Raw genomic sequence first — 27,510 nt, 5'->3', positions numbered from 1 at the left:
TTTCCTAAGAGATCCCATGTGCTTATCCCACGCTTTCGTAAATTCTGACACAGTCCTCGTCTCCACAACCTCTACTGAGATGGCCATTACACGCTTCCACCACCCTCTCCATGAACTAATATTTTCTTAGATTCCTCAGTAGAGAGGTGTGGTAGCCGTGTTAGTCCACTCTTAAAGGTTATCAATAGAAATCAAACAAAATAAAACATGGAAAAGAAAATAAGATGATACCTTTTTTATTGGACATAACTTAATACATTTCTTGATTAGCTTTCGAAGGTTGCCCTTCTTCGTCAGGTCGGAAATAAGCAAATGTGGTAGCAGATAGTACATATAAGAGAAACATCAAAGCATTACTTTGACAAACAGGACTTAATAAGGATCTGGGGTTTCTAACCCATTATAAACCATAAGCTGTATTTCTCTGTTTATTTCTCTGTTTATCATCCTCCTCTCACCTTCCCACACCATCCTGTTAGAATATCAATGAAATGCTTTGATGTCCCCATGCATACCCCCACCCTCCCACTCTGTCAGACTGTCAAAGTCATGATTTGATGTTTCTCTTATATATACTATCTGCTACCCAGTGCATTTTGTCTAGCAAAAAAGATGTCGGTACTCAAATGCCAGGCCACCCTTCAGGGGTGGAGTGATCATTGAGGGACCCACCCTACAATAACCAGGACACCTGCAACCAGTCATAGAATCTATGACGGCAGAATTTGTATGTAGAACCTGAGCTCTTTCATTAAAATACGAGAACCATGGGTCAAGTTTAGCAGACAGTGGAAAAGGTGCCGGTACTCAGTACCCCCAAGTACCCCCTCAAAAAAAGCCCTGCTGCTACCACATTTGCTTATTTCCGATCTGAGGAACAAGGGCAACCTTCGAAAGCTAATCAAGAAATGTATTAAGTTATGTCCAATAAAAAAGGTATCTTATTTTCTTAGATTCCTCCTAAGCCTATTTCCTCTTAACTTCATCATATGTCCCCTTATTCTAGAGTTTCCCTTCATTTGAAAAAGGCTTACTTCCTGTACATTAATGCCCCTGAGATATTTGAACATCTCTATTATATCTCCTGTCTCCCTACTCTCTTCCAGCGTATACATGTTGAAGTTCCTGAGCCTGTTCCTATATGTTTTATGTCCAAGTCCGCCCTCTGAACTAACTTTTTGTTGCCGCCTCCTGGAACGACTTCATCCTGTTTATATCCTTACAGAATTGCATACAGTACTCTAAATGAGGCCTCACCAGAGATTTATACAAGGGCACTATCACCTCTTTGTTCCTGCAGGTCATCCCTTATGCACCCAAGCATCCTTCTGACTACGACTGTTGCTTTTTCCACGTTTGGAAACTTTAAGGTCATCAGACACAATCAGCCCTAAGTCCCACTCTTCCTTTATACACAGAAGCACTTCACCAACTATATTGTACCGTTCCCTCAGATTCTTGTGACCCAAGTGTATGACCCTGCATTTTTTAGCATTAAATCTCAGTTGCCAAATATTGAACCATTACTCAAAATTTCGCTAGGTCCTTGTTCATGTCATTCTCACCTTCTGGGGTGTTCATCCTGTTGTAGAGTTTGGTATCATTCGCAAAGACACACATCTTATCAGATAGCCCTTCTGCAATATTACTCACAAAGATGTTAAAAAGAGCCAGCCCTAGGATTGACCCCTGTGGCACTCCACTGATAACATCCCTATCTTCAGAGCATGTTCCATTTACCACTACCCTCTCCTGCTTATAATCGAAAGAGACAAACGCCTATATTGCGACCCAAATCGGGAGATGGGCGTCTTTCTCCCGTGGGCGCCCAAATCGGTATAATCGAAAGCTGATTTTGGGCGTTTCCAACTGCAATCCGTCGCAGAAACGGGTAAAGATGACGGAACGGGTAAAGATGACGGAGGCGTGTCTGAGGTGTGATGAAGGCGGAACTGGGGCGTGGTTATCGGCCGAGGAGAGATGGGTGTCTTTAGCTGATAATCGAAAAAAAGGCGCTTTTACCGCGATTTTGGGTCACTTTTTGTGGACCCTTTTTTTTCACAAACAAGTCTCAAAAAGTTGCCCCAACTGACCAGATGACCACTGGAGGGAATCGGGGATGACCACTGGAGGGAATCGGGGATGACCTCCCCGGACTCCCCCAGTGGTCACTAACCCCCTTCCACTAAAAAACCCCCCAATTTAAAAACGTTTTTTCCAGCCTCTATGCCAGCCTCAAATGCCGTACCCACCTCCATGACAGCAGAATGTGTTCTAACCTCTGACAGCCTTTCCCTGGTTCTGATGTGGCTCTCGGGTGAGTGTGACACCTTTTCTGTTATGCGCACTGCAGAGTCACATCAGCAATGCATTGTGGTGGGTGTAGGGTATTGGGCTCCGTGATTCCACTAGCTTGTGGCAAATGCTCACGATGTTGGTAGTTGGTAGGCTCTACTCCCATGGTGCTTTTCCCCCTGCTTACTGGGTCACAGTGTGCCCTGTTTTGTTTCCGATAGTCCATGAGGTAGTGGCCATTTTTGTAAGCCAGTTTTAGATCCCTTTCACGTGTTAGCCACATTACAGAACTTAGTTCTTACCTTGAATGTGGCTGAAAGAGGGCATTGTACACCATTCTGCCAGCTCTGACCTACTGCTAATCTCAGTACCAGGGAGACTCATTGCCAGTGGGGCACAACCTCTGATCTGCAGTTAACTGTGAGTAAATGTGCTTATTCCAATAAAGGACGTTTTCGGAGACATTAGTCTTCAGGTGTCAACTGGTGTGCCAATGTTATACAGCAGCAACAAGTCCTAGAGGCCTGGAGCACTTTTAGTGGGTACCGCAGTGCACTTCAGGCAGGCGGACCCAGGCCCATCCCCCCTACCTGTAACACTTGTGCTGGTAAATGGGAGGCCTCCAAAACCCACTGTACCCACATGTAGGTGCCCCCTTCACCCCTAAGAGCTATGGTAGTGTTTTACATTTTTGGGTAGTGGGTTTTGGGGGAGGGGTTAGGTGCTCAGCACCCGTGGTAAGGGAGCTATGCATGTGGGAGCGTTGTCTGAAGTCCACCGCACTGACCTCTAGGGTCCCCAGTTGGTGTCCTGGCATGTCAGGGGGGCGAGTGTACTACGAATCGTGGCCCCTCCCACGACCAAATGGCTCGGATTAGGACGTTTTTGAGCTGGGCGTTTTTAGTTTCCATTATCGCTAAAAAAAAAACAAACGCCCAGCTGAAAAACGTCCATTTTTTCGAAAATGCGGTCTGTCCCGCCTCTTCACGTACCCATTTTCGGACATAGACGCCCATGGAGTTAGGCGTTCGATTATGCCCCTCTCTGTCTCCTTCTGTTGAACCAATTTTTAACCCAATCAGTTACTCTATGTCCCATACCAAGGGTACTCAGTTTATTTATGAGTCACCTGTGCGGAACAGTATCGAAAGCTTTGTTGAAATCTAAGTACACCACATCTAGCACCCCTCCCACATCCAACTGTTTGGTCACCCAGTCAAAGAAATCATCATCTGGCATGACCTGCCTCTAGTGAAGTCATGCTACCTTGGGTCTTGCATTCCATTCAATCCGAGAAATGTCACAATCCTCCGCTTTAGAAGCGTTTCCATTAGTTTACTCACCACTGAGGTCAGACTGACAGGTCTGTAATTCCCAACTTCCTCCTTACTTCTGCCCTTCTCCAGTTCTCCGGGACCACTCCGGACTCTAAGGAAGCATTGAAGAGGTCAGCAGAGCTGCCAGACTTCTGAGAGTTCCTTGAGCACCCTCAAATGTATCCTATCAGACCCCATCGCTTTGTCCACTTTTAGTTTAGCTTCCACATATTCCTCCCCCTCAGCTTTGAGCCTCACAATTCTATTATGGCACTTCCTCCTGTCGCTTACATATCTGAAAGAGTCTTAACCCCCAATTTTACTGTATTAGCTATCTTTTCTTCCATTTGCCTCTTCGCTTTCCTGACAGCTTTTCCAGCTTTTCTGAGCTTATCCATGTAGTCTCACCCATCTACTTCTTTCTGTGTCATCTTATAATGTATGAAGGTGTGAAGAAACAGTGTGTTTCAAGCCTGTAAAATATATTGGATATTTTCCTGCCTAAATTAATTCTGAAGAGTATTTTTCTATTTTGGTCAGCAGATGGTGCATGTGTGCCGACTTCTCTTTCTTTTAGTCAGCACACAGTTAATAGGAAGTGCCTGTAGTGATGTAACCAGTTTTTATTTGAAACTTGACTGTTCTGGGCTCTGATTGGCCTGGAGTTTGAAATTACCCAGCAGTTGCTGGCTGTTGCTTCAGTCTTAGCCTGGGAGAAAGAGACAGATCTCTTTGCTGAAGCTCAGTGATATGTCTTGATCGTCCCAGGTATTGTTTAGACAGTATATAGATGTTTAGTTAGTTTTCTAATTGATACATTTTTCAGTTACTTGTTACTGTTTGCTATTTGCATATTTTATTTTCACTGTTCCAAGTTCTGTGAATAAACACATTTGTTTGTTTGTTCTGCCTGTCTGGACTGATAAAGAATCCTGGTGGTTTGTGTGTTGGGTCTGTGAGTGCTTTCTGGGAACTGTGGGACCACTAGGAATGTGACCCCAGTAACCTAGAAATCACTGGGGATAATTTGAGAGCGGGAGACTCACCCAGAGGCAGTTGTGACCCAGTCGGTGGAAGGAGGGTGGTACTGTAGAGCAGAAGTGGCAGATGCAGGTGGTCCTGAGCTGTGCTGGGGACAGACACTAACTGGCTGCAGGGTAACCCCAGGCACGTGACTAGGCATTTCGTGACTGAGATATGACTGAGGTCTACAAAATCTTGAGTGGTGTAGAACGAGAAGTGAATCAATTTTGCTCGTTCCAAAAGTACAGAGACTAGGGGACAGAATTTATTGGAAACACTGAAGCTTGGTTCTTTCTGACCAGAACAAATCCAACAAATTAGTTTCTTTTCCTCCCATTTCTGTTGCAGGTTTGGGACGAGGTTAGTTTAATTTAACCTGTCTTCCCCTGTTCCAGAGTTGGTGATAGCTCTCTTGACCTGACTACAGATAAAGAGAGTTCTGCATCACCTATTAATTAAAGAAAAACCTCTTCGGAACGGGGGGGGGGGGGGGGGGGGGGGGTTACACATCATGGACTCTTGGACAAATGCATTTCAACTAAAACTAAACAAAGAAAAAACACACTGTCTCATCCTCTCATCCCTACACAGCGCGGATAACCCCACAATTATCAACACCCCAGATTACACCCTCCCTATCTCAGACAGCCTGAAAATCCTCGGCGTTACAATGGACAGCAACTTAACACTAGAGAGCCAAGTGACATCCACAACAAAGAAAATGTTTCACTCAATGTGGAAACTGAAACGCGTGAAACAATTCTTCCCGAGGGGAACATTTTGCAACCTGATGAAATCAACGGTACTAAGCCATGTAGACTAGTGCAATGGAATTTATGCGGGATGCAAAGAACAAACCTTAAAGAAACTTCAGACCACTCAAAACATGGCAGCTAGGCTTATTTTCGGAAAAATGCGATTTGAAAGTGCAAAACCCCTTCGCAAAAAACTACACTGGCTCCCAATCAAAGAACGCATTGCTTTCAAAATCTGCACTCTGGTTCACAAAATTATCTATGGTGAAGCTCCGAGATACAAGACAGACTTGATCGACCTACCAACTAGAAACACATCCGAATCAACACGAATGTACCTAAATCTGCACTACCCAAGTTGCAGAGGACTCAAATACAAATCAACTTACGCATCCAGTTTTTCCTACATAAGCACACAACTGTGGAATGCATTACTAAACGCCTTGAAACCTACGAATGACCACCTAAACTTCTGGAAAACACTAAAAACGAACCTGTTTAAAAAGGCATACCTTACCGATCCAACATAAATGCCTGATCTCTGCAACACAACAAAACTAAAAAACGTAATGGACATAACACAACTCTTCCGTTGTACGATTCCCTAGTGTGGCTGTGCCACATGAACTTTGTCTTACCACAACATCACTTTGTATTTGTTTACACTGGCGTCTGTAATGCCTCTCCGGTACTATGTAAGCCACATTGAGCCTACAAATAGGTGGGAAAATGTGGGATATAAATGTAACAAATAAATAAAATAAATAGGAGGAAATATTTTTTTACTCAACGAATAGTTAAAGTCTAGAACTCTTTACCGGAGATGTGGTAACAGCGGTTAGCATATTGGGGTTTAACAAAGATTTGGACAAGTTCCTGGAGGAAAAGTTCATATTGAGCCAGAGATGAGGAAGCAACTGCTTGCCCTGGGATTGGTAGCATGCAATTTTGCCACGATTTGGGTTTCTGCCAGGTACTTGTGACCTGGCTTGGCCACTGTTGGAAACAGGATACTGGGCTACATAAACCATTTCTCTGACCCGGTATTGCTATTCTTATGTTCGGTGTGGAAACTGTTCCCCATTTGTATTCCCTTTGTAAAATAGGAAATACACATATCGATTTTAGTCCCGTCCAAACTATGCCCCCTTGAAATCTCTGCATGGTGTGGATCTCCATACGTAAATAATGGCTTTCTAAAATTGGTATTTACATTTGTATATCAGATACTATAGAAATGTCGAAGTTTAATTTACTATTTTATATACTGTAAATCATAACAGAAATGTCTAAGCGGTTTACAAAGTTAATAAAAATTAAAGGGAGTGGGGTAGACAGAAGAAAAATAATATTAATTGGGAAAAAAAAAGAACATTTGGGAAACACAAGAAGACAGAGTTAAATCAGAAATCACGATAGGAATAGAGTGGATGGGAGAAAATAAAATGAATTAAAACAAAGTTGCAGTTGCCATAGATTATAAAGATCAGCCAGAGATACCTGGGGGAAACGCCTGGGTGGAAGGAAAGGTCTTAAAAGCGTATTTACATTTTTGAAGAGTGTTCAAGTCTAATAATGAGAGGAGGGTCAGTTCAGAACTGAGGAAACGTGTGATTCTGATGCTGTCTAACCAGCTATGTTGTGGAGAAGGTACTGCAAGTAGATGCTGGTCAGATGAACACAGGCTCCTCATGGAGAGTAGGGAGTAAAGAGATTATTAAGAAACAGAGGAAGACCAGAGTAAAGAACATGATGTACAGTAGAAAGATATTTAAAAGGGATGTGAGAAGACACTGGAAATGGAAACCAGCGTTCAGATAGAAACAAGAGCATTACAAAGTCTTTACACATGGATATATTTATGAAATAATGGCTTTAACATATTCCTATCTGACCTTTAGGTCAGCACCTAGAATCTGTATGAGTTTTCTCTACATGAATATACTATAAACGATATCAGTACTACATAGGATAAATTGCTGCCTTGTATAATGCTTTTATTGCTCCTGATTTTATGCCTCATTTGTACACAGATGAGGCCAAAAGAAAAACTGCTTTCATTCTACAAATCAAATCTTCCCAACAGTATCTACAGCAAAAACTTCCCACAACACTCAGAGCCAGAGAATGTGATAAACTAGCATTGAGCATTAAAAACTCTTGAAGAAATTTCCATATTAGACTGAATGCCAACGACCATTATTAATATAGCTGCAACGGTTCTAGCCAGTCTCACAAAGACATATTTCACTACAGCATGCTAATAGGATTCTTGCTAGTGAATACAAGAATACAGGCACATCAATCGTTAGCAGTTCATTTAAGAGATTTTGAGATCATACTCCACATACTGCACCCTTACGTTCATTACTGTCATGGCATGCACAAAACTAATCCATTTGGAGACACTGCCCCCTCCCCCAAGAGAAACCATTATATATTAATCATGAAATATTAGTGCAATTCAAACGTCTAAAGCATGTTTGTACGCACGTTACATTCATCTTCCTTTCTCTGTAGACATGCCTATTATATTTTATAACCGTTTACCATAAAAAAGTGCAGCAATGATGGGAGAAACATGATTTATAAGGAATGCAAATCCTTTCCCTCCAAGTTAATGCAATATGAATTGAGCATTTAATTAAAAGTCTTTCCCCAAATGCTCTCAAATAGCCAGCAGAGGCCAGAAGAAACTAAGACAAGCGGAAAAGCTGAATGAAAGAGCTGTAGCTACTTCGTGAGCAGTAGGTTTATGTGCATTGCATATAAAAAGCGGCACGAGAACAGAGACAAATCCTAGTACGCTTGTCATTACATTTTGCAAGAACATATCGGGGGGGGGAGGGGGGATGACCGCTCTCATAGCACGTATTCGTCTATCTATTGCAAACCCATTTTTAAAACGCCTAATATGCCGCAATCGCTTACCAGCTGTCAAGCTCCAGCTCCAGCAAAGACTGGGTCCTTTCCGAGTTACAGTGCAAACACCACATGGTCGGACGGGACTTAGCAGGAGGGGCTGCCAAAGCCGTAATCAGATCCTACCCCAGTCCTAGCTGTTACATCCCGGTCGTAGGCCACAGTGACATTCTGGCAGCAGAAGCAGCAACTGTCCCGAGTCCTCCCCTGTCTCTAGCAAGGGGTCAGGATCGGAAGAAATCAGGCGAATCCAGGTCCACTCTTCCACCTCAGGAAAAAAACCACAATTACACACATCTAAGATTTCCACGAGCCAAGTACGCCAACAGTGTGAGGCAGGGAATACAAATGACTTAACTGGGAGGGGTGAAGGGATCTGATCCACAAAAAAAAAAAGAGGTGTGAAAAAGGTCTTTCCCCAATTCTTAAGGCAAAAAAAAAAAAAAATGCAGGAGCAGAAGACGGCCAAAGCAACAAGAGGGCTGGCAGCGAGGAATGCGCTGGGATGGTGGAAGGGGTTTTGCAGGGCAGGCACTGGCTGCTCTATAAATAGAAGCATTGAGCCCCTGCGAGGCAAATGAAAGGCTCTCTTCATTGGTATTCAGTCTCTCCTCCCTGCTGTGACACTGAAACCTCTTTCCAGGCAGTCTCACAGTCTGCCCTCCCCCCCCCCCCCCCCTCCTGTCAGGCAGGGGGAAAGGGAGGGGACAAGGACCACAGACTCTGCTTTCGTGGCAAAGGTGTTTCCTTTTGCTAGGAGTGGAGGAGCAGCCTAGTGGTTAGTGCAGTCAGTGGACTTTGATCCTGGGTACCCAACTGATTCGATTCCCACTGGAGCTCCTTGTGACTCTGGGCAAGTCACTTAACCCTCCACTGCCCTTGGTACAAAATAAGTATCTGAATACATGTAAACCGCTTTGAATGTAGTTGCAAAAAAACCTCAGAAAGGCGGTATATCAAAGCCCATTTCCCTTCCCTATTTGCTTTTGTAAACGTATCCCCCCCCCCCCCCCCCTTCAAGACGCAGTGATCCTTGTTGGTAGCAATTTTTTTCCCCCTGCTTCTGATCTCTTTCAGTTCGTGGCTTCCTTTTCTTATTGAAACGTGGAGGAAAGAAAAAAAACAAAGTTTTTGCCTAGCTCGATACAAACAATAATAGAGTCTTAAACAGTGGTGAGTCACTTAAAACTAACAAAACCTTTCCTACTGAATCAAGCTGCTAAATGCCAAAGCAATAAGTCTGGCTGCTAATCTGTCCTGCAAAAGAACTGAACGAGATACAAAACAAGAGATGGGAAAGCTGAATGATATTAACAGGGTCCTTTTCACCTGCTCGCTTTAGCTCTTTAACGGCTACAACGCGTTTCATACATTTTCTGAGCTCCTTCAGAGAGCAGAAAATGTATTGTCTTCAAAAGGGAAGAGAGATTTTTTTAACGCCCACTGTGTATGCGGCCACACCCTCCCTTTGTAGCACAGGGGCAATGGCTGGGAATGTTCAGAGAACATGGAAGAACTTTGCAATGAAGCCTAAAATAGCAACACTAAAAAAAGGCTTAAATAAATCAGAGTCAGAACACAACATACACACACAAAAAAAACATTTTCCAGCTGTTTCTTATTTTACCTAAAGATGTGACACTTCCTGCAATGGCAACAGCAGAGGCCTGTGAGGGGAAAGGTTGCTTCAAGACCCTTTTCAGTTATAAAGCTGTACATATGCAATACCATGTAATTCTGTTACCCGGAAATGGCAACCGCCATTACGGCAAATGTAAGCCACATTGAGCCTGCAAATTGGTGGGAAAATGTGGGATACAAATGCTACAAATAAAATAATAAAATTAATTGTCTTATGGCATGTTGCACTGCTAGAGTAGACCCAGCATTTTCTGGTCCCGTGTTCCCAATCCTTTCACGCCCATTTGGAGAAGGAAGTATGAATGGACTGTTGTTTCCAACCACTTGGGAAATGAATATACATATTTGTTTTGAGATCATTTTTGTAGAACATATTCCATGCCATTGCATGTCATTAATGAACTAAAACAAGTAGAAAAAAACAAAACATGGGAAGTTGACCACGAACAAGCACAGAGACTTCTAAGGATGGTGAAATACTTATAGGTGAAGACTCGACACATAACTGTGTTTCGGCAGATAGCCTGCTTCAGGAGTCTTTGTATAATGTGCGTAAAAAAAACAACAGGAGTCTTTATTTAATGTGTGTAAAAAACAGTTTTTTACACACATTATATGAAGACTCCTGAAGCAGGCTAACCGCTGAAACACAGTTCTGTGTCGAGTCTTCACCTATAAATATTTTACCATTCTTAGAAGTGTCCGCGTTTGTCCCTGGTCAGTCTGGTCTACTTCCCACTTTCCATTGCTATCTCCCCCCCCCCCCCCCCCCCCGGATATTCAGCCTGTGCAGCCAGCATTTTTTTAAACACTGATTGTCACTGACTAAATTAGCCCTCGATATTCAGTGCTGGGCTATATCTGGGCACTGAAACTGAATGAGGGGGCTAAATTTGGGAGAGTAGGCTGCTGGAGCTTATGCGGACCTGGCCGATATTCAGCTGGGACCTGCTTAAGAGAGTTATGTGGGGCCTGGCTGAATATTGTCTGGGACCTGCATAACTTTAAAAATCTCCTAAACTGCTCTGATGCCCCTCCTGGCCCACTCCTTCCTTCCCCCAGTTCGCACCAAGTGTAAACCCCCACCTGCAATATTGCCCCCCAACCTCAGCACTCTAGGCAGGCCCCTCCGACCCCCCCCCAGGCCTACCTTATAATCCCTCGTGATCCAGAGGGTCATTGGGGGCAGGAGTAAGAGGTCATTGCAGCCATTTTGTGAGACCAGCCACTAGGGGTAGGAGCAAGGGTGCTGCGTTCCTGCCTCCAACAATCCTCTGTTGACCACCAGGGATTAGAAGGTAGGCCTGGGGGATGGGTCAAGAGGCTTACCTAGGGCGGAAGAAGGGAGGTATGATTGAGGTCTACAAAATCCTGAGTGGTGTAGAACAAGTAGAAAGGAATCCATTTTTTACTCTCTCAAAAAGTACAAAGACTAGGGGACACTCAAGGAAGCTACATGGAAACACTTTTAAAACAAATAGGAGGAAATATTTTTTCACTCAATGAATAGTTAAGCTCTGGAACACTTAGCCAGAGGATGTAATAACAGCAATTAGCGTATCTAGGTTTAAAAAAGGTTTGGACAAGTTCCTGGAGGAAAAGTCCATAGTCTGCTATTGAGAGAGACATGGGAAAGGAACTGCTTGCCTTGGGATTGGTTGCATGGAATGTCGCTACTCAGGATTCTGGAATCTTGCTACTTTTTCGGGTTTTGGAATGTTGCTACTCTTTGAAATTCTACATGGAATGTTGCTACTATTTGGGTTTCTGCCAGGTATTTGTGACCTGGATTGGCCACTGTTGGAAACAGGATACTGGGCTAGATGGACCATTGTTCTGACTCAATATGGCTATGCTTATGTTATTATATTATGTAAATAACCTCATTAATATCTGTTTGACTACATTTAAATAAAATTTGTAGCCATCTTTGGCACACACGTTTCCTGCGCAGTGGCGATCCTAGGTCAGCTGCCACCCAGGGCGGATCGCCGCTGCGACCCCCCCGCCCGGGTGCAGCAGTGTCCGTCCCCCCAGGGTGCAGCATGACACCTCCCCCCCATGGTGCAATGACACCCCCTTCCCAGCGCATCAAGCCCTCCCCCCCTCGGGGTGCATTCTTGACTGCTGGAGGGTGCAGAGAGCAGCCACGTGCCTGTCAGCTCCACTGGCTCCCTGCTCCCTCTGCCCCAGAACAGGAAGTAACCTGTTCTGGGGCTGAGGGAGCAGGGAACCAGCGGAACCAACAGGTGCGCAGCTGCTTTCTGCACCCTCCAGCAGCGTGCACCCAGGGTGGACCGCCCCCACCTTCCTACGCCACTGTTCCTGCACTAAAGCCCTCTAAGAATTCTGCGCAGATTAACGCCGGCTCTAGTCCATCACTAATCAGTTCTAACATTGGCATTAGGTTCTGAACATTGGCCCATAAATTTGGTGTTACATACTTAGGAGACTATTTTCTGTTGTCAGCTCTCATGTTAGAAAATGGAGTTTTGTACGCTCATATGCAATGGAATTGTATTAGCTTGGTTTTTTTTGGTATTTGTTTCTAAGTAGTGTAGCTGCTGGTTGTTTTTAATTTCCATACGTAGCTTACTCAAAGCATAATAATGATCATGTGAAAATTTAAATTAATAAATAAAGCTTTTTCCTCGTCCAGTGTATTTCATTGGGAAGCTAGTGTCATTCTGTTTCTCCCTATGTGTGTGATTTTCGTGGCATTACCTCAGATTTGTAGTAAGTAAGAATTAGTATTCAGTGCCAGCAGCAAACATCATTATTTTTTAATAACACTACAAGTTAGAATTCCTTTTCAGAATAAACGGAACTGTACGCAGCTGTGGAAGCCTTCATTCAGTCTTAATTTATTGTATATTGATTTAATTTAGGACATACACTGAAATAATGCATTAGCAAAAGCCTCTGTCAGTGAAATAGTAAATGAACGCACAGTGCCTCAGCACTGAAATGATTCTGATTTACTGCTGATTTATCATGCAGTTCAGGTATTGATAGGAAATTAGTTATAAAGTTTGAACAAGAAACTTGTATTTAAAATGAAAGAGTCCCTTTGATGATAAAAGTCAGTGTAACAAAATGGAAGCTTGAGAGGATTCTATCCGGAGATATCATCATCAAAGAACAATGACTACTGTTAAATGGTTTCACTTCAAGAAAGAAGCATCCAAAGCTTTGCAAATCCAGTGCTGATCTGCAATCATAAAATGATCTACAACGCAAAGTACAAGTACATGTATTGATCCTGGAAAAAGAATAGATTCATTTATTGGACTAACATATAAATTATCAGAGTTGCTGCAAGGGTAGTGGGCACACTAGAAAAACCTTGAGCTTTACACCTCTCATTCAAATTAACCTTCAGGCCCTTAGTCTGCTGCCCCCCCCCCCCCCCCCATTAAGATTAAGACAATTAACAATCATGATCATCACACAAAAATCCTGCAAAGATGCAGGTTAAAGCACGTGCTGATGGTTCTTTGAATTTGTAAGGCTGTCAGGAACTATTCTTTTCCTTTAATTGCAGCTGCTGCCCCCAGAAGCTTCTGCCTGAGGTGACTTCCTAGACTTGCCTAATGGTTGGGCAGGCCGGGTGAATTATCCAAAATGTTAAGAACATAAGAACTGCCACATTGGGTCAGATCAAAGATCTATCAAGCCCAGTATCCTGCTCCCAACAGCGACCAATCCAGATCACAAGTACATGGCAGAATTCCAAAAGGTAGCTAGATTTCATGCTGCTGTCCCGGTGTTCCCTAGGGATAAGCACTGGCTTTTTTTTTTTTGTTATATTTGTACCCCGCACTTTCCCACTCATGGCAGGCTCAATGCGGCTTACATGGGGCAATGGAGGGTTAAGTGACTTGCCCAGAGTCACAAGGAGCTGCCTGTGCCTGAAGTGGGAATCCAACTTAGTTCCTCAGTTCCCCAGAACCAAAGTCCACCACCCTAACCACTAGGCCATGCTCGACTTTCTCTATAGGAACTTGCCCAAACATTTTTTAATCCAGCTATGCTTCCAGAGCTTAACTATGTGCTGAGTGATAAAATACTTTCTTGCTCTTATTTGTTTTAAAAGTACTACTTATAAGAACATAAGAATTATCATACTAGATGAGACAAGTCCATCTGATCAAAGGTCCATCAAGCCCAGTATCCATGTTGATATGCAGGGGCTTTTTCGCCAATGTGTGTTTAACTAGTAAACTGAGTAGACAAGCTGGAGGTCACAGAGCAGCCCCACATAAAGGTAACTTGAAGGTGCCAACTTTTCTTAATAGAACAACCCTGAAATAGGCACCAAACCAACACCTTGGGTAGACACCCTTTTATAAAAGTACACTCATAAAGGATAGACTCAGCAGTAACACATTTCCTAGTGTTACTAGCTTCGTCACAGGAATGGCCTTCCAGGGGCATTCGGAGAGGCTAAAAGAGTAACAGAATTCTAGAAGGTCCAAAAGTCAAGAGATATTCAGTAGCTCTATAGAAAACAGTAGCAATAGTTGCTGCAAAGAAATAAAGGGAAAGAAAAGGAAGACCTAAGAAACTGCAAAGGAGCCATCTGGGCAGATTTGATGCGGCTTAATGTGCTTAGCTGCCACCATTCTATAATGAGACTTCCAACTGAAGGTGGCAAGAAGGTACATAAATAATTACACGTGTAAGTGGCTACTTATAAAATACCAGCTAGTGGAGAAGTATACACCATGATTTGATGGTGAGCACTTTGCTGGTGGCCGCATGCATTGCCAGAGACTGGGCAGAGTACAAAAATGCACGTGAAAACTATAGACTCATATAATTTGTGTGCTGAAACTCACGACTAGGTGCAGGCATTTACAGCAGCTAACTGGGCATTTTTGACCTAAAATAGGCTCTATAACCAATGTCTTTAGAAGATGTCCTGTATAGAATTACCCTTCACAGGATTCTGTATTGTGCCTACTAAACTAATGTCTCCTCACCTAGAGTGCCTTCGGGAAATGGTGTGAGTAGAAGGCTTAATACATAAAATGAAATACCATAAATCTTTGAAAGGGATGCATTATACTCACTTGTATTAATGAGCTTAGGGGCCCTTTTACAAAGCAGCGGTAAGCCCACCATGGGCTTACCACATGGCAATCCACAACTACTGCCGGCCCAACACAGGTGCAGGTGGTAGTTCCACCCTCAGTGTGTGGCATTTCTGGCGCAGGGGGTTACCCGGCGGTAATCAGGCAGCACTGAATGCTGGCCGGATACCGCTGGGTTAGCACAGGAGCCCTTACTGTCATCTATGTGCTGTGAGTGCAATCTTAATGAATGGCCATTTCTTTAAAGGGCCTCAGTGCGCAGTAAAAATGGCCACCACCGCTAGTGCAGGGACCTTAGTAAAAGAGCCCCTTAAGTACTTGTGAAAGGTGTGCTATTCACAATAGTGGAAAGTGAAAGCCTCCAGTTATCTAAAGAACACAAAGGACCTTTTCTAAAAATGAGTCATCTCCTCACCCTGTCCCTATAGCTAAAACTCTTATCAGTAAGGTCCATAGAACATGAGCAGCAGCTGTGCACAATCTCTCTTTCCACCCTATTAGTTCCCCCCCCCCCCCCCCCCCCCCCCCCCCCGCACCCTCCTCCAGTGGGATTGATGTGGCCCATGAAAGAGTAATTTTAGTATTGCATGCTGGCTCAGTCCTTGGCCTCCCTGCTGTGATTGTCCATTAAAACTCCAATTTGTGCTAATGGGGCTGCTGTATTTTGAAGTATCCTGGGAAATGGAATGAGACCGTCAAGTCACATGGCAGGGGTCACTAGACAGCTGTTACATGATACTACATGAAAGGTTCTCATTTGTAGACATGGAAGAGTTCGAGAAATGCACTAACATCAATTTTGAGGGTGTATTCCAGAGATAGATGTGGAAATCACAGACATCCTTAAGATTTGTATATTTATTTAAACACTATCATTAATACTTGGGATGACATTAGCCCAAGTGGAGGAGTGGCCTAGTGGTTATGGTCTTGAAATCCAGAGGTGGCCAGTTCAAATCCCACTGCTGCTCCTTGTGATCTTGGGCAAGTCACTTAACCCTTCATTGCCTCAGGTACAAACTTAGATTGTGAGGCCTCCTGGGACAGAGAAATATCCAGAGTACCTGAATGTAACTCACCTTGACCTACTAATGAAAAAGGTGTGAGCAAAATCTAAATAAATATTGAAGATTCTACATGGAATGTTGCTAGTGGAGGAGTGGTCTAGTGGTTAGAGCACCGGTCTTGTAATCCAGAGGTGGCCAGTTCAAAGCCCACTGCTGCTCCTTGTGATCTTGGGCAAGTCACTTAACCCTCCATTGCCTCAGGTACAAACTTAGATTGTGAGGCCTCCTGGGACAGAGAAATATCCAGAGTACCTGAATGTAACTCACCTTGAGCTACTACTGAAAAAAGTGTGAGCAAAATCCAAACAAATAAATAAATTATCAGCTTCAAGATTGCAAGGAGGACAGTGAGCAGTCACTTGCCATCTCTACTGGACAAGAAATAACTAGCATAAATTACAGCAGCACCAACCTGTGGTATTGCATTCCTGGCTGCAGCAATGCAAAGTTAGCAGGCCTCACATCAGTAGCAGGGACGTATCTGCGTGGGGCCACAGGGGCCTGGGCCCCCGCAGATTTCACCCTGGCCCCCCTCCCTGCTGCTTACCTTTGCTGGCGGGGGGCCCCAACCCCCGCCAGCTGAGGTCCGACCCGAAGTCTTCATATTTCATCTTCCTCCGACTCCTCCGTGGCCATGCTGTAAGTAACGCTGCTGATTTGTTGAATCCAGTTCGGAGTCTGACATCGCAGCACTTTGTACGCACGTACAACGTGCTGCGACGTCTGACTCCGAACTGGATTCAACGAATCAGCAGCGTTACTTACAGCATGGCCACGGAGGAGTCGGAGGAAGACAAAATATGAAGACTGTGAGTCGGACCTCGGCTGGCGGGGGTGGGGCCCCCCGCCAGCAAAGGTAAGGAGCGGGGGAGGGTTGACAGTGGGGGGGGGGGGGGGGGGGGGGGGGGGGGGGGGGCGGCGGCGGGGGGGGGAGGGAGGCAAAAATGTGCCCCCTCTCTCTGGCTCTGGCCCCCCCTACCGCCGGATTCCAGATACGCCCCTGATCGGTAGTTCTTAAGGTTACCATATTTGGTCCCCCCAAAAAGAGGACACATACCCCGCCCCTCCCCTGTCACACACCACCCCGCCCCCCCCCCCGTCACATATCCTCCCACACCCCCCTAAAGGTGTCCTATCCCCTAGTCCCCTCCCCTTACCTTACTCTACTGCCCTGGTCGCGAGGCTTCAACTCTCGGCGGTGATTTTGAATCGGCGCTGGGGCCGTCAGCATTGCAAGGGGAACAGAATGCAGGGCAGCGCTCCGGACTCTTTCCTGCCCCGAAGAGGTCACTAGACCACTAGGGCAGTACAGTATGGTAAGGGGAGGGGATAGGACACCATTAGGCCTGCTCGCCGGCCTGCCCTTTTGTCTGGAAATCCAGACAAACGGGCAGGCTGGCAAAACCCACCCAGTTGCCCGGCCATGTCCTCAAAAAGAGGACATGTCTGGGTAAAACCGGACATGTGGTAACCCTAGTAGTTCTGTCTCAAGCTCGCGCCATTTCCGGCGAAATGAAAAATATCTTTGCAATTTTTACCATGGCACTAACCCGGCGGTAATGTGGTGCTGCTCGGTTTACCACCGGGTTACCTCAGCAGCCCTTACTGCTGCCTGAATGGGTGGAGGTAAGTGCTCCCTGCCACATGGCCACACGGTAAGAGTAATCTTACCGCATAGCTATTTTTGTAAAGGCTTTTTACTCACTAAGGGAAAAAGGGCCCTTGAGAACAGGAAAAACAGCCCCTGCTGCTACTGCAGCGCCCTTTTTACCGCAGCTTGGTAAAAAGACCCCATAATGTATTTGCACTAAATAGCATTGCACTGCTGATCTTAAGTTTCAGACTAAAGCTAGTACCAGGGGATGCTACACTGCCTTTGAAATGGTAGATATAAAGCAAAGTCTATTTCAGCCAAAGTGTCCACACCTACTGGCAGAATTTAGGCAATTTAGAGAATGTGTGCTACCCTGAACATAGGATTCTGAGGTCTGAAGTTACAGCAGAATCACTGTATAATAAAGAGCTATTAATCCGCTTATGAAAGAATGCACATTGGAAACTTGTGTGTACAAACCTTCTCCTTTTCCTAATTTTGGCTTTATTGAAAGGTACTTTTCTAAACATCAATGTGTCCTCTGAAAGTCGATGCCTGGAGAAAAGTAGAGGAAAGCTGCCAGAGGTATTCTAAATTCTAGGGAGTTAGGGCCTCTTTTGCAAAGTGGAAGTATCACCGCTTTGCCGTGAGTCATTTCGGCACTTTTGCCAGGCTACTACAGGAGCCTGGCAGGAGTGCCTGCCCCCAGCACATGCCATTTCTGGCGTTTACAAATATTTGTGGGTCCCAAAAAACAACAAGGCAAACGATCTGCAAATTCCAACGTGGAAAACAAAACAGCAGATCAATATAACATCCAAAGATGTTATTAATGATACCAGAATAATGCCCAACACAGGCCGTGTTTCGCCCAAAAGGGCTGCTTCAGGGACTAAAATGGAGGCTTCACATTATTGGTCTTTTCGGATATGTTGGTTTTTTCTTGTATGAACATTGCAATTGTTCCTATTGGAAGTTTTCCATTTTAGCCCCTGAAGCAGCCCTTTTGGGCGAAACACGGCCTGTGTCGGGCATTATTCTGGTATCATTAATAAAATCTTTGGATGTTATATTGATCTGCTATTTTGTTTTCCAAGTTTACAAATATTTTACATTTTTTTTGGCATTGGGGGCTTACCTAGTGGTAATTGGGCAGCCCGACATGCTGCCCGGTTACCACTGAGTTGGCGTGGGAGACCCTACTGCCTCCTAAATAGGTGGTGGTAAAGGTGCTCCATCAAGCTCTGGAGCCCAATGAAAATATCATAAAGGTCAGAGGAGGAGTTTAAAGTGGAAAACAATGTAAGTGCAAGAAATTCAATATTAGAAATATTAGATCTTACAACCATTCTCAAGGGAGGCCAGAAAGCATGTAGTTATATGTGGAAATAATGCTCAGGTATGGGATACCTTAGGGCAGTTGTGAACAGCACAGAGGCACCCTCCAATGGCAGAACCTGAAACGATTACATCTGGTTCTTCTTGTACACAGCTTTCTGTCAATTTCCTTGGCTCACTAATATCATTGTTTTAAAGCTATTTTTCAAGTTCAAACTTTTTAAAGAATAATTGGACCTACTTCTGTTTTAAATAGTACTTTGGGGGATTTATTTTTTGGAAATCTGTTTCTAAATCAAATTTGACAGCACAAATTCCTCTTTCTCTGAAACTGCAGCCTCACAAATGTAAATGTGCATGCTAATTCTATCAAATTCAATAGAAAGTGATCACACAAATTAGTATTTACCCACAGATCCACTTACTGCATGGCCATTCCCCCTCCCCCTTTAAAAAAAAGCCTTTTACTCACTGCGGTAAAAGGGGGCCTTGGCGAGTGGCAAATCCATGCCCTGATGCTACCACAGGGCCCCGTTTACTGCAGCTTTGTAAATGGGATCCTTAGTCTTCCATTTTAGAGAAAAACGTTTGGTGCAAATAATTCCACCTTTATTACAGTGGTTTTCTATGGACTTTATTGGGTTTTTTTTGTACCCAGTATATACTTGTCCAACCCTTTTCTATTGAGGGCCACATTTTCTATTTTATGACATTCGGAAGGCCAAAACACATGTATGCATGCGCTCTCCTGCTCTCTCAGAATCATACACTCATGCACTCTTTGAGAACACCCAGAACCAAATTTGAACACCACATTAGCTGTTTATTTACTTATAAAAATGGATAACAAAATACAATACAATTGAAAGAAATATATAACCAGTCCTAAAATTCAACATCTAGAAAATAAGGGCCTCTTTTACTAAACCACGCTAATGACTCCCATGTGAGAAATGCGACTCCCTTGGTCTACGGTGCATCGGGAATTGCTAGAGCGGTTTAGTAAAAGAGACCATAAATAACATTTAATTGTCTTTCTAAAAACAAGAACATGTGGAGGGGTATAATCGAAAGGGGCCCCCAAGTTTTCCTGAGGATGTCCTCGCCGGACGTCCTGGCGAAGAGGCGGGGAAATCCGTATTATCAAAACAAGATGGGCGTCCATCTTTCGTTTCGATAATATAGTCGGGGGCACCCAAATCTGGAAATTTAGGTCGTCCTTAGAGATGGTTGTCCCCGATTTTCAGCCATAATGGAAACCGAGGACGCCCACCTCAGAAACAACCAAATGCAAGCCATTTGGTCATGGGAGGAGCCAGCATTCGTAGTGCACTGGTCCCCCTGTCATGCCAGGACACCAACCGGGCACCCTAGGGGGCACTGCAGTGGACTTCAGAAATTGCTCCCAGGTGCATAGCTCCCTTACCCTGTGTGCTGAGCCCCCCCAAACCCACTCCCCACAACTGTACACCACTACCATAGCCCTAAGGGGTGAAGGGGGGCACCTACATGTGGGTACAGTGGGTTTCTGGTGGGTTTTGAAGGGCTCACATTTACCACATGTGTAACAGGTAGGGAGGGGATGGGCCTGAGTCCGCCTGCCTGAAGTGCACTGCACCCACTAAAACTGCTCCAGGGACCTGCATACTGCTGTCATGGAGCCGGGTATGATATTTGAGGCTGGCATAGAGGCTGGGAAAAAATATTTTAAAAGGTTTTTTTAGGGTGGGAGGGGGTTGGTGACCACTGGGGGAGTAAGGGGAGGTCATCCCCAATTCCCTCCGGTGGTCATCTGGCCAGTTCGGGCACCTTTTTGAGGCTTGGTTGTAAAAAAAAATGGACCAAGTGCTCGTCAGGGACGCCCTTCTTTTTTCCATAATCGGTTGAGGACACCCATGTGTTAGGCACGCCCCTGTCCCGCCTTTGCTACGTTTACAACACGCCCCCGTGAACTTTGGTCATCCCCGCGACGGAGAGCAGTTGAGGACGCCCAAAATTGGCTTTCGGTTATACCGATTTGGGTGACCCTGGGAGAAGGACACCCATCTCCCAATTTGTGTCGAAAGATGGGCGCCCTTCTCTTTCGAAAATAAGCCTGATAGTTCCCTGATCTATGAGGCAGCCTATTCCATTCCTCCCCATTCTCTTGCTCCCTTTATTACATTTATGATCTGCATAATGCTGTTATAACCCACCTTGCGTCCTCATTTGTACTTTTCTTCTATTATTGGCATAAAAAAATACAAGGAGTAATAAAATTGTAATTTTGCCGAGACACCAAAAAATATGCATTCCTCAGAAAACATAATGTTAAACCGCCTACAGGAGGAAAATGTGGGCAGGTTGGCATCTATAGAAGAAATATGCACACCTGCCCAACTTTCCAGGGGGCACAAGGCTGGCAAATTGAATTTCAGCTGCCTTCCAAAAACACACTCTTTTAGTCTTCCACAGAGTTTGGAAGCATCACTCTCACCCTCCCTGTGCTACCCCACATCATAAAAGGAAAAAGATATTTTAGTGGAAATGTTTAGTTCCAATCTCTCACTATGAGGCAGTGGCGTAGCCACAGGTGGGCCTGGGTGGGCCGGGGCCCACCCATTTAGGGCTCAGGCCCACCCATCAGTAGCACATGTTTAGCAGTAGCTGGTGGGGATCCCAAGCTCTGCTAGTTGAAGACTTCCCCCTGAGGTAATGAAAATGCTACTCTCCATGATATTGGCACCTGCACATGCTCAGTTTTCAGCGTAAGCCTGCTGCAGACTGCCAAGGTGGAAAGAAGTGTTTTCCCGCCAGCTGAGATATTTTTTTCATGGTGGGGATGGGGGTGGGGGATGGAGAAAACTTGGTGCCCACCCACTTCTTTGCCCAGGCCCACCCAAAATCTGTTGTCTGGCTATGCCCCTGCTATGAGGTCCTTTTGCTAAGGTGCACTAACAGATTTAGCACACACTAACGATTAGCGAATGCTAAATGATAAGAAGCCCATAGGAATATAATGGGCATCTTATCACTTAGCGTGCACTAATTATTAATGCACCTTAGTAAAAAGGACCCCTAAATAAGCTTTAAAAAAATCCACAACAAAATTTATAATTAACCTCAGAGATTTGCATTCTCACAAATAAGGGCTTCTTTTACAAAGCCATGCTACCGATTCTCAGTACGGCAAATGAGAGGAAACCCATTCAATTCCTATGGGCTTCCTCTAATTTGCCATACAGGAATCAGTAGCGTGGCTTTGTAAAAGAAGCCCTAAGATTTTATTGTTACAGATCCATTTTTTGTTCTTTTTAATCTGTTGTTGTTGACCTAAATATCAATAAATAACTATCTGGGCCATCTGATCAGCACAGTGCCTCAACATACGCTTTGAATGCATTTCAAAGTTAGTGCTTCAGAAACATATGCAGTCACTTTAAAGTTCTCTTTTGGTTCACCTGGCTTCAGCAGAAAATTCCTCCAAAGAGATCCCTGCTTCCCCGTCGTGACTCTAACTGCGAGCTTGAGCTGCACGGTGCCAGAATTCCGGGTTGGTCTCACCGTATCAAGTCTTGCGAGATTTGAAACTGTGGGACCAAGCCGAACTTGCAGTGCCGTGTGGCTCAAGTTTGTGGTTAGACAAAGTCGTGGCAGAGAAACAGGGATCCCACTGAAGAATTATCTGTTTCCACCAAGCTTCTGTGGGTCAGAAAAATGAGGTTGGCTGACCAGGGTTGGACAAGCCTGCACTGTCTGGCCAGTAGGTGAATTAGGTGATACTGAGACAAAAATTCAGCAAAAAACGTAGCTAATATACTAATATAAAGCTGAATAAAGTTGAATCAACATAAATGTAGCATCAGTTTAAAGGCTTTCTTTGTGTTTATAGTGGAGAAAAAGACCTCAGTAGTCATCACATGGCAATAAATCAATGAATGTAATCAATACCAGCGTTTGATTGACTCCGTTATTATCACTGGTCGTAAAAAAACTCCACTTGCATGTAAATATGGGCTAAGGATGAAATAACTTATGACTCATCAAGAATGATCAGAATCGTGATATTTTACACTTGCTTAAACAAATAGTGTTACTTAGCTTTCGCAATTTTGCCTAACGGGGCTCTCCGTTTCACTCTAGCTTCATCAGGGGGCCAAGTAACTATTGGTAAATCATGATACCTTAAGCAATGGCGTCCTTTGCTTATGTGATACCGGTAGTGAAAAGCCAATAGTTACTTGCCAATAGTTACTTGGCCCCCTGATGAGTGCCCCTTTTACCACTCGGTTATCTAACAGTTCAACTTCGACTTCTCTCCCAATTTTATCATAGTCTCATTTTTGAAAGCAAAATGCACATAGAGGGAAATTCTATAAACTGCACTCAAAATTCAGTGCTGAAAAAAATTGGTGCCAAATAGTATTACTATAACGGACATTCAGGGATCAGCACACTTTATAGAATAGTGAATAACGCTGGGATCCACACTCAACTTGGGGTGCGGGGAGTTTCACCAACTGAAACCAAGTGTAAATCACGGTATGCAAGTTGGGCACTGATCCCCTGAATTCTATAACACTGCGCACATTTTAAGGGAACGCTCCTGACCCATCCATGCCCCTCCCATTGCCATGCCCTTGCAGAAACACTTAGCTATTCTATTAATGGGCACGTAAGTGTGTTTTCACGCGGATCTGCTGTTTCCGCTCCTGCATCTGCTAGAATGCTTTTCCACGCAGAAACCTCGGTACAGAAGTAGTGCCTAACATTCGACACCGTATATAGAAATTCCCCTATAATGCATGTTCCTCTGTGCACATTCACATATATGGAGTCAGCTAGGTTACCAGCATAACTCATCTTCATATGCAAAAATCCTAACAAAAGCTTTCAAAATTTACTCCTAAGTATTGTTTGAAGGTGTCAGACATACGAATAATTGAAAGTAGACACGAGCTGAAATGAATACACCCAGAGAAAGTTGCCTTATTAATTGTGCTTTAATGATATTTTAAATGTCCAGAGAGGCCGTTTTCTCTAACTGCACAAATGTCCTTTGCATGGTTACTATTAATGACGACTATAATTGCTACCACGCTCTACCACAGTGCTGCACCACAACATCAAACTTATTCACTGCTGAGGCTGCTATCAAAGAACAATAATCTGATGCCTTAGTCTCTTCATTGTTAACACTTTACTTCTGCAAGTCCTGGAAATAATCATGCACCTTCTCAGTGGTGATCCTAGGTTGGCTGCCACCCAGGGTGGATTGCCGCTGTGCACTCCCCCCCCCCCCCCGGTTGCAGCGGCGTCTGTCCCCGCAGGGTGCAGCATGACACCCCCCCCCCCCGGCGCCATGACAGCCCCCCCGGCGCGACACCACCCTCCCCAGCGCATCAAGCCCCCCCCCCCAGGTGCATTCTTGACTGCTGGAGAGTGCAGAGAGCAGCCGCACGCCTGTCGGCTCCACTGGCTCCCTGCTCCCTCTGCCCCTGTTCCGGGGCAGAGAGAGCAGGGAACCAGTGGAGTCGACAGGTGCGCGGCTGCTCTCTGCACCCTTCAGCACCATGCACCCGGGGCGGACCGCCCCCACCGCTCTGTCCTTGCTATGCCACTGCACCTTCTATAAAGTGTAATATAGATACAACTAACGCACACCACACAGCTGAAGTGATGGACCTAGAACACAAACACCTGATTATGGGCAGCATACAGGCAATGCCCATACGCCTGGATTCTATATATCTCACTGAGATTTCCGAATCAAAATAACAATATGCATAACTTAATTAGTTAACAAGCTAATTAGCACTTATAACAAGCAATTATCTGCACTAATTGGCATTAATTAGAATTTACATGCACTTCCTGTTAAGTATATTCTGCAAAGCAGTGCACGTAACTTCCAATGCGCGCTGCTGAAAAGGGGGCGTGGCTATAGGCATGAAATGGGTGGGTTGTGGTCATTCCGGAAACTATATGCAGGGTTACGGAATACACCTGCTCTCTGCCTAACTTAGGTGCCAGTATTTACACCAATTTCTACTTGACATAAATGGCCGTGCCTAGAGTTAAGCGTTGTCATGGCTGCTCACCATATTCTATATACTGCGTGGACATTTAGGCTTATTCTCTAAAGTATGCCTAAATTAAGGTGTACTTTATAGGATGCGCTTAGGCGAATTTCATTTTGGCACCAAAGTTTTAGGTGTGATATATAGAATCTAGTACATAAAGCAATAGAAAGTATATCAAGATGGCAATTTCAGTGAAGTTTGTATTTCCCAAGTTACTGAAAAAATATAAGGATTCCATAGATGATTCTGTATTTCATCTTTCAACAGTGGTAATTTTCTAAAAAAAAAGAACTAAAAAAGGGAGGGGGGATTGGATTTGGACCAGCAGTAACCTCTACCTTTCATTCCAGCTGCAATGGGGAAAAAGAAATGAAGTTCATAATGAATGCAGGTCGGCGATCAAGGTCAGCGACTTGGCATGACCTGGCACAAAATCACCACTGGCTTCAAAGACCCCATGGTTCTATGCTTCAGAAATGATATATCCTATATCTGGTTTCATGGGATCTTCCTTGTTAGTTCTCCTCTGTTGGAAACATCTCCCTTCCATTATTTATCTCATCATTACTTGTTATGTCTCAAGAAGGAGGACAACCAATGGTACATTATGATACCAAGGTACAAATTATATCAAAAATGATAGTAGACTCAAATTGGTGGCATACAGTCAACAGAAAGTAATGTGGAATTTTTAGGGGAGGGGGTGATGCTATAATAAAATGATGGCGTACAGTCAATAGAATGTAGTGTGGAATTTTTAGGAATACTAATTCCATATGTGACAGGGTAGGGTATAGTAGTAGGGGTGTATTATTGTCTACCTGGATAGGATGAAGAGACAGACAGTGTTAAGCTAACAGAAATTAGAGAGGCTAACAAGATTGGCAACTCAATAATAATAGGAGATTTCAATTATCCTAATATCAAATGGGTACATATCTCATCAGGACCCACTAGGGAGGTAAAGATTATAGATGCCATAAATGATTGCTTCTTGGAGAAGCTGACTCTATAACCAACAACAGGGGTGTAATTTGTTTTCTTTTATGTTCTGATTTTTTCCTTTACTTGCAAGGGCTGGATAAATGTTGCACTTTGTTTTCAGTTTTATGGTGACATGGAATGCAATTAACAAGTGGCATTTTCTGAAACTTAAAGGCTTATTTTTGAAAGAGAAAAATGTCAAAAAAGTGACATAAATCAACATTTGGACATTTTTCTCACAAAAATGTCCAAATCAGTATTTTCTAAACCTATTTTTCAGATGTTTTCTATGCTGTTTATCTGCAGTACATCCAAATCTTAAGGGGGGCATGTTGGGGTGTGTTGAAGGTGGGATATGGGTGATCCTAAGACAGACATTTTTCAGCCATAATGGAAAAAACCAAAACCGTCCAGACCTAAAACTAAGACTTTTGAGCTAGACTTGTTTTTAGAATGAATAAGGAACAAAAAGGTGCCCTAAATGACGCCTGGAGAGAATCAGGGGTGATCCCCCCAATACCCCCCCGACTGACCACCACCAAAAAATGTGAATAAAAATATGACTTACCAGCCTCTATGACAGCCTCAGATGTTATAGCCAGGACTATTACAGCAGCTTGCAGGTCCCTGGAGTAGTGTAGTGGTGGATGCAGTGCACTGTGCGGTGGGTGACTCATGTCCCTATCTTCCTCTACCTGTCACACTTGTGGTGGAAACTGTAAGCCCTCTAAAACTCACCAGAAACCCACTGTACCCACATATTGATGCCCCCTTACCAATAAGGACTACTTTAGTGGTGTACAGTTGGGGGTAGTGGGTTTTCAGTGGGTTTTGGAAGGCTCAGCAGACAAGATAAGGGAGCAACAGTGAGGTGTATACCTGGAAGCATTTATTTGCATTCCACTGACGTGCCCCTAGGGGGCCCCATTGATCTCCTGTGATGTCTGGGGGACCAGTCTGCTAAAAATGCTGGCCTCTCCTACATCCAATGATTTGATTTTGTGCGTTTTAACTTGTGTGTTTCTTTTTTGAAAATGGCCTGAAAAGATAAACACACAAAGCACAAAACCTTGTTCGAAATGGTATTTTTGAAAAAAAAAAAAAAAAGATAGACATTTTTTTTTTTTGAAAATGGTTATATTTTCTATTCGGATTTTGGACGTTTAGTGCAAACCATCCAAAGTCCGACTTAGATGCACTATCAAAAATGCCCCTCCACGTAATGTTACGAAGCAACTTTTACAGTGGAAATAAAAAAGGATCTAAAAAAAAAACCATAAATATATACGTTTTCCTTGTTAGTCACCCTCATCTGTGTAAGCTTCTATTATCCTACCTTATCTGTCTCCACATTCTACCTCTGCTTGTTCCCTTTGCTTTCTATTATGCTGTATTAATGTGTCTTGTGTTTACAATG

The 27,510-nt window shown here is 44.1% G+C and overlaps 1 protein-coding gene across 5 annotated transcripts in view; it reads right to left on the bottom strand.

Moving 5' to 3' along the window:
- The window catches only part of IQSEC1 (IQ motif and Sec7 domain 1), a 998,050-nt gene that overhangs the window by 152,132 nt on the left and 818,408 nt on the right, over positions 1-27,510 (bottom strand). Inside the window, exon 1 of one of the 5 annotated variants that reach the window (XM_030208314.1) lies at positions 8,321-8,661. The exons of the other annotated variants lie outside the window; for them this stretch is intronic. Coding sequence (XP_030064174.1) covers positions 8,321-8,385 — 65 coding nt within the window. The 5' untranslated portion in view covers positions 8,386-8,661. Of the gene's footprint in view, positions 1-8,320; positions 8,662-27,510 lie in introns of those variants that run through there. 5 annotated transcript variants of the gene reach the window in all.

Source organism: Microcaecilia unicolor, chromosome 6, assembly GCF_901765095.1.
Source record: "Microcaecilia unicolor chromosome 6, aMicUni1.1, whole genome shotgun sequence".
Classification (NCBI taxonomy): Eukaryota; Metazoa; Chordata; class Amphibia; order Gymnophiona; family Siphonopidae; genus Microcaecilia; species Microcaecilia unicolor.
This window is presented reverse-complemented; position numbering and strand designations above follow the sequence as displayed.